At 31.7% G+C, this 6,561-nt stretch overlaps 2 protein-coding genes across 2 annotated transcripts; both read left to right on the top strand.

Moving 5' to 3' along the window:
• The first annotated feature begins 584 nt into the window (after positions 1–584).
• LOC101507180 (protein FAR1-RELATED SEQUENCE 5-like) lies at positions 585–1,592 on the top strand. The gene is made up of 2 exons (XM_004515898.1): positions 585–976; positions 1,058–1,592. The coding sequence occupies exons 1-2, from the start codon at positions 585–587 to the stop codon at positions 1,590–1,592; spliced, it is 927 nt and encodes a 308-aa protein (XP_004515955.1).
• Positions 1,593–2,078: 486 nt separating this feature from the next.
• LOC140920779 (protein FAR1-RELATED SEQUENCE 6-like) lies at positions 2,079–2,567 on the top strand. Its single transcript, XM_073369609.1, has one exon. It carries the CDS (start codon positions 2,079–2,081, stop codon positions 2,565–2,567), a length of 489 nt encoding a protein of 162 aa, XP_073225710.1.
• The last annotated feature ends 3,994 nt before the right edge of the window (positions 2,568–6,561 follow it).

Genomic DNA, 6,561 nt, shown 5'->3' with positions numbered 1-6,561 from the left:
GTTTTTCTGCTTCTGGTTAATAATATAAAATTATTGGTTAATGAAGTACCATAGGTGGTTAATGACTTATTTTTGTCTAAAAATTAGGGTTGTGAACTATTAATCAATCATGTTAAATATTTTTTTCTAAATATTAAGTTTCATCACTTTTAATCAATGATGTTAATCAAATTTGAAATGTTAAGTTTCATATTATGTGATTAGTAGTGTTTAAATTCTGGGTCTTTCTGATTTTATGTTTCTGGTTAATAGTGTAAACATTATTGGTTAATGAAGTACCATAGGTGGTTAATGACTTATTTTTGTCTAAAAATTAGAGTTGTGAACTATTAATCAATCATGTTAATTATTTTTATCTAAATATTAAGTTTCATCACTTTTAATCAATGATGTTAATCAGATTTGAAATGTTAAGTTTCATATTATGTGATTAGTAGTGTTTAAATTCTGGGTCTTTCTGATTTTTTGTTTCTGGTTAATTGTATAAACATTATTGGTTAATGAAGTACCATAGGTGGTTAATGATCAGATTGAATTATTTTTTGTAGTTTTTGTGTGACATTTGCACTATCAATTGAAACTTTATGGATTGTGGTACTATTGAAGATGAAGGTATCAGGGTTGACAACCTTGATGATGATGACAACGCATGTTGTTGGGAGCCTGCAACAGGGATGTGTTTTTCTTGCTTAGAAGAAGTCAAATCATTTTATGAAGAGTATGCTTCGAGAAAGGGTTTTGGGTGGAAGATTAGATCTTCAAGAAAAAGGCAAGATGGAGAGCCCTGCTACTTAATTTTATCATGCTCAAGAGAGGGGTCTAAAGTGTCAAAAATTTCGTGTACGTTAAAAACACTTCCAATTAAGGTAAATAATTGTCCTGCCAAGATTGTTATTAAGTTGGATAAAGATGGATTGTGGAACATTACAAAATTTGAACCTGATCATACTCACGAGACGAGTCATACAAAGGCAAGGTTGTTCAAAGCTAACAAGAAAATGAATTTGAATGTAAAGAGAACAATACAAATCAATGATGATGCATGAGTGAGGATCAGCAAGACATTTCAATCTCTTGTTAAAGATGCAAGAGGACATGAAAACGTACCATTTTGTGAAACAGACGTGAGGAATTATGTTAACAAGGAACGACACGCAATAGGAAAAGAAGGTGATGGAAAGGCCTTGATAAGCTATTTTTGCCAAATTAGGGAACAAAATTCAGATTTCTTCTATGACATAGATTTGGATGATGATTTTCACGTAAGGAATGTGTTTTGGGCTGACGCAAGAAGTAGAGCTGCTTATGAATACTTTGGAAATGTTGTGACTTTTGACACAACATATTTGACTAATAAGTATGACATGCCTTTTGTTGCGTTTGTTGGTGTGAATCACCATGGTCAATCAACATTACTTGGATGTGGACTGTTGTCAGGTGAAGATACATATTCATTTGTATGGCTTTTCAAATCATGGCTTCATTGTATGCTAGGAAATGCCCCTCTGGGTATTGTGACTGACCAATGCAAGGCTATGAAAAATGCCATTGAGTTAGTCTTTCCTACAACTCGTCATAGGTGGTGTTTATGACATATAATGAAAAACATTTCTGAAAAGCTCAGTCAATATAGTGAATATAAAAAGATTAAGTTTGCATTGAAAGAAGCGGTTTATGACACAGTCACAAAAGAGGAATTTGAAGAAAAATGGTGTTCTTTCATCGAAAAGTTTGAGCTTCAACAAAATGATTGGTTGAATGGATTGTATAATGAACGTCATAGATGGGCACCAACCTTGCTAAGGAAATATTTTTGGGCAGGTATGTCTACTACACAGCGAAGTGAGAGCATACATTCTTTCTTTGATGGTTATATCAATTCAACGACAAGTTTAAATCAATTTGTAAGACAATATGATAATGCTCTCAGAAGTCGAGCAGAAAAAGAATTTGAAGCAGATTTTAATTCGATGGATACTACAATTTCTTGTGGGTCAAACTCGTCAATTGAAAAGCAATTCCAAGGTGAATACACTCATGCCAAGTTTAAGGAAGTTCAAACATAAATTAGATCTAAAATGAATTATGTTGCTTCCTTGTATACTGTGGAGGGTTCCTTTGCTACATACCATGTGTTGGAGGAAGTGTCAATTGGAGACAAACCAAAAGAACGTGTCTTAAAAGTTGTGTTTAATCGAGAAAATAATGATGTCAACTGTGAATGTTCGTTGTTTGAGTTTAGAGGTATTTTGTGTTGCCATGTGTTATCTGTGTGTACTCAAGAGAGAGTTAAAACTGTGTCAAAGAATTATATCATAACAAGGTGGAAGAAAAATATTAAAAGGAAACATTCATATATTAAGAGCAGTTATGGTGTGAAAGAGTTGAAGCCACAAATGGACAGGTTTGACAAATTGTGCAAGCATTTCTATGAAGTTGCTGAAGTAGCTGCAAAGTCTGAAGATGCGACTAAGGCACTTCATGAAATATTACATCAATTTAATTCTAATGTGCCCACCATGAATACTACGAACCAATGTGTTACTTTCGATAGCATCAATAGATGATTCTATGCAGATGTTACTTTCATTATGATTTCTCACTATTTCAGTATTGTTCTCCTACAAATTTCAATAAACAAAAAAGAAACATTGTAATATAATATGTACATGATGGATACTTCTTCTTCTTCTTCTTCTTCTTCTTCTTCTTCTTCTTCTTCTTCTTCTTCTTCTTCTTCTTCTTCTTCTTCTTCTTCTTCTTCTTCTTCTTCTTCTTCTTTTTTTTCTTTTTTTTTTTCTTCTTCTTCTTCTTCTTCTTCTTCTTCTTCTTCTTCTTCTTCTTCTTCTTCTTCTTCTTCTTCTTCTTCTTCTTCTTCTTCTTCTTCTTCTTCTTCTTCTTCTTCTTCTTCTTCTTCTTCTTCTTCTTCTTCTTCTTCTTCTTCTTCTTCTTCTTCTTCTTCTTCTTCTTCTTCTTCTTCTTCTTCTTCTTCTTCTCTTTATTCTTCACGTTAGGCTCACATTTCTTCTTCTTCTTCTTCTTCTCAAAAGGGGTACTAATTCCCACCTCATGTGTTGACAAATAGTATGTTATTAACAAGTCTAATTGCATATCATAAATATTTGATAAACAAAAAAATTCAATATTCATACCATCAAATTCATGATTGGATTCATGCATTGGTTGACGTTTACACAATTCTTCTTTCAACAATTTTACCTCACCCTCAAGTATTGAAATATTCTCTTGGGACTGCCTATTCTCTGCCACCAATCATTGATAATCAACATAATGTACAATTTGATTTTCTTGTTCATGCAATGCTTCATTTACCATATCAAATTCAAGTTCTTCATTTGTGGCAGTTAACTCTTCAATTATCTTGCAAAGAGAAAAACAATTGAAACACACACATTATTATTAAATAATTTATACAATTAAATAATATAAATGCTTACCATGTTATTTTGAAATGCTTTTAATATTGTTTTCTTCTGACACTATAAGATTGGCCAATTCAAAAATCTCGGGAAACTAAACTTGGGAACAGATGCTTCACCCAATGACAAGTGGTTGAACGCCCAGATCTAAAACAAATATTAATGAATTAATAGATGTATTTTAATAGACGGTGACATAAAACAATATTAAATATATACCTGTAGGACAGCTGCACAACCTGTTATGTGTGTTTGCGAATCTACCTTCCCCTATTTCAACATAATTTCAATCCTACTTAAACTTTCAACTAAAACATTTTACACCGCAACACCCCAATTGTAGCTATGCAGAGACTCTAGATCATCAAGTATTTTAATATAACGAGTATTTACTCGATTTCCTGATTGGGGAAAATAGAACTCGCCAAAGGCGAGGAGTATATAAAGTCTACAAAAATTGACTCTATGCATACGATACATGTGAAGCAACACACCAATTATTTCACAAGTTACTTCTTTTCCTCTAAACAATAGCAATGTATCACATTCCTCATTTTCATATTCTTTCAAAGACTCACCTACTATTGGTAGTCCTATAGCTAAACATACGTCACTTGGAGTAAAGTTAACTATCCTACCTCTAATCCTAAATCCCCCACTACGTCCATCCCACCTACTAGCCAACTCCGACAATAAAGCACTATATATTTGTATGTTTTTTGGCATATCTAAAACCCATTTGAATGGAGTTGTCATAATTTGAGTTCGATTTGCATTTTTCAAATGAAGGTTGATTTCATGCAACAAATTTGGTAAACATGCATGTCTCGCACGTATCTGAAAAGTATGAATATATGGTTAATATTGATAAATAAATTGCAACAATACAAATACAACTAATTTATAAATTCCTTACGTTTTTTTCATTTGTCGGTGCCATGTCTTAAAGCATCAAAACTGCATAAAAATAAATACCAAAATATTAACATTTTAATAAAATACCTCATTTATGATACTAAATTTTTCAAAATTGAAATAATAGACAAAAATATACTTCAATATCAAGTCAACATTTATATTAACATTCTGTTTGGTTACTGTTTCGGCATACAAAGTGCTGTTTGGCCAAGTCAAGAACTTCATAACTTGGTTGCTTCCAACATTCAAAAACTAGCAATTTACCTTGAAGGTATAATAATAATAATAATGTATTTGAAACGAAAAAGACAAAAATAGAAACGAATAAGTCAAAAATAGAAACCCTAAAAATCAAAAAATCCTAAACGAAGAAGGTAAAATAGAAACCCTAAATCAATAACGAAAAACCCTAATGATATGGAAAAGTAAATTTACAATGAAAATACAACAAGCAAACAAAGAAAACGGCAGAAGATCGGCATAATCGAATGCATCAAACGAGCGAACGACAGAAAAATTGGATGCAATCGAAAACGAAGAAGATACAGAAACAAAGAAAACAATATGGAGAAGAAGATGGAATAGTGGAGAACAAGATGGAGAAACAGAGAAGATGGAGAAAAGAGAGAAGAGAGAAAGAGAAAGAAATTATTTTTGAGGAATAGAATGAAAATCACTAAAATGACTAAAATGTTCCTAAGTATGTATAAGTCTTTATGTTTGTATACGTATACGGTATATGTGTTTGTATATGTGTTTAAAGATGTGTTTAAATAACATTTCTCTTTCAAATACAACCTTATTTACTAACAAGTAGTAGAGCTGTCAAAATGGGCTAACCAGTGCCAAAAAACCTGGTAAAATGTAGGACTTAAACTCTAAATTTGAAACCCTGATTTTAATAGGACTTTTAAGTTCAACCCTAAAAAAATCGTACCCGTATCAGGCTACCCCAGTTGTGGTTAGGACTATCCGTATAACACGAAGAAAAAAAATATAATCTGAGTTTTCTACCACGCACCCCCCCACTTAACCCTGCCACCCTCCAATCCATATGAAAATACAATTTTATCTTTTTAATTTGGCAAATTTTCATAATATTAGAAAGTTTTGAAATGACAATTTTAAGAATTTTTGAAACTTTCGAACAATTCAAAATTTTTGAAACTTTCCTAATTTTCGAAATTTTCTAGATTTAGAAACTTTCGAAACTTTCCAGATTTGGAAACTTTCTAAAATTTCAAAACTTTCCAGATTTGGAAACTTTCTAAAATTTCAAAACTTTCTAGATTTGGAAACTTTCGAAACTTTTCAAAATTTCAAAATGTAATATTTATTTCGAAAATTTTGAAAATGTGAAACTTCTGAAACTATCAATTTTAAAACTTATTATAAATGGTTAAAAGGGTAAAGTTGTCTTTTCATGTGTTTTGAGGGGTGACATGTACAACTGTGGAGGTTCTCAGTAAACACTAAGCCAAAAATGATATTTTATAGTGCGCCTTTTACAGAGCTTATTAAATACAAGCGCTGTTGTAAATATATTTTAAAAATAACGGAGGATATAACAACGCTTTTTTGACAAGCGCTGTGAAAAAAACGTTGTTGTAGGGTCATATAGCGCTTGAATATAATGTTTACAAGGCTTTTACAACACTTTTTCACAAGCGCTGTAAAATGAAGCGCCCTCACATAACGTTTTACAGCGCTTTTGGAGCGCTTTAAAAACAAGCGCTGTAAAATATAGCGCTCCCACCTGATGTTACATAGCTTTTACAGCGCTTTTTGGACTAGTGCTATAAAGACTTGCGCTTTCAAATAATTAAATGACCTATTAGAGCGCTTTTTTTACAAGCGCTGTAAAAGACATACGCTTTCAAATAATTAAATGACCTATTAGAGCGCTTTTGTTACAAGCGCTATAAAAGCCTTATAAAAATCATTTACTTTAAATAAATAAAAACAAATTTAAAACAAATTTACAAACCCTCATATCTTATACTCTGAGAACTCTCTTCTCCTCTATGTATTGTGCGACCATCTACTGCTCCTCCTTTATAAAAAATTGGATACGTTGTCTCAGGTACTGTATTTATTAATTTGTTGTTGTCACGAAAACTAATAAATTGTTACATAATAAATCATATAAAATCTTTTCTTTTTTGAAATTTGTTGATCTGTTCTGTTTTGAAATCTTTTCTGT

The sequence above is a fragment of the Cicer arietinum genome, chromosome 6 (genome assembly GCF_000331145.2).
Source record: "Cicer arietinum cultivar CDC Frontier isolate Library 1 chromosome 6, Cicar.CDCFrontier_v2.0, whole genome shotgun sequence".
NCBI lineage: Eukaryota > Viridiplantae > Streptophyta > Magnoliopsida > Fabales > Fabaceae > Cicer > Cicer arietinum.
Note: the sequence above shows the minus strand (reverse complement) of the source record. Positions and strands in the feature narration are given on the sequence as shown.

Bases quoted from the DNA above. Each gene is read 5' to 3' on its own strand.
- LOC140920779 (XM_073369609.1), top strand. From the start codon at position 2,079: ATGAATTATGTTGCTTCCTTGTATACTGTGGAGGGTTCCTTTGCTACA.
- LOC101507180 (XM_004515898.1), top strand. From the start codon at position 585: ATGGATTGTGGTACTATTGAAGATGAAGGTATCAGGGTTGACAACCTT. The intron at 977-1,057 runs GTTGTTCAAAGC...AGTGAGGATCAG, and splicing joins ACGAGTCATACAAAGGCAAG to CAAGACATTTCAATCTCTTG.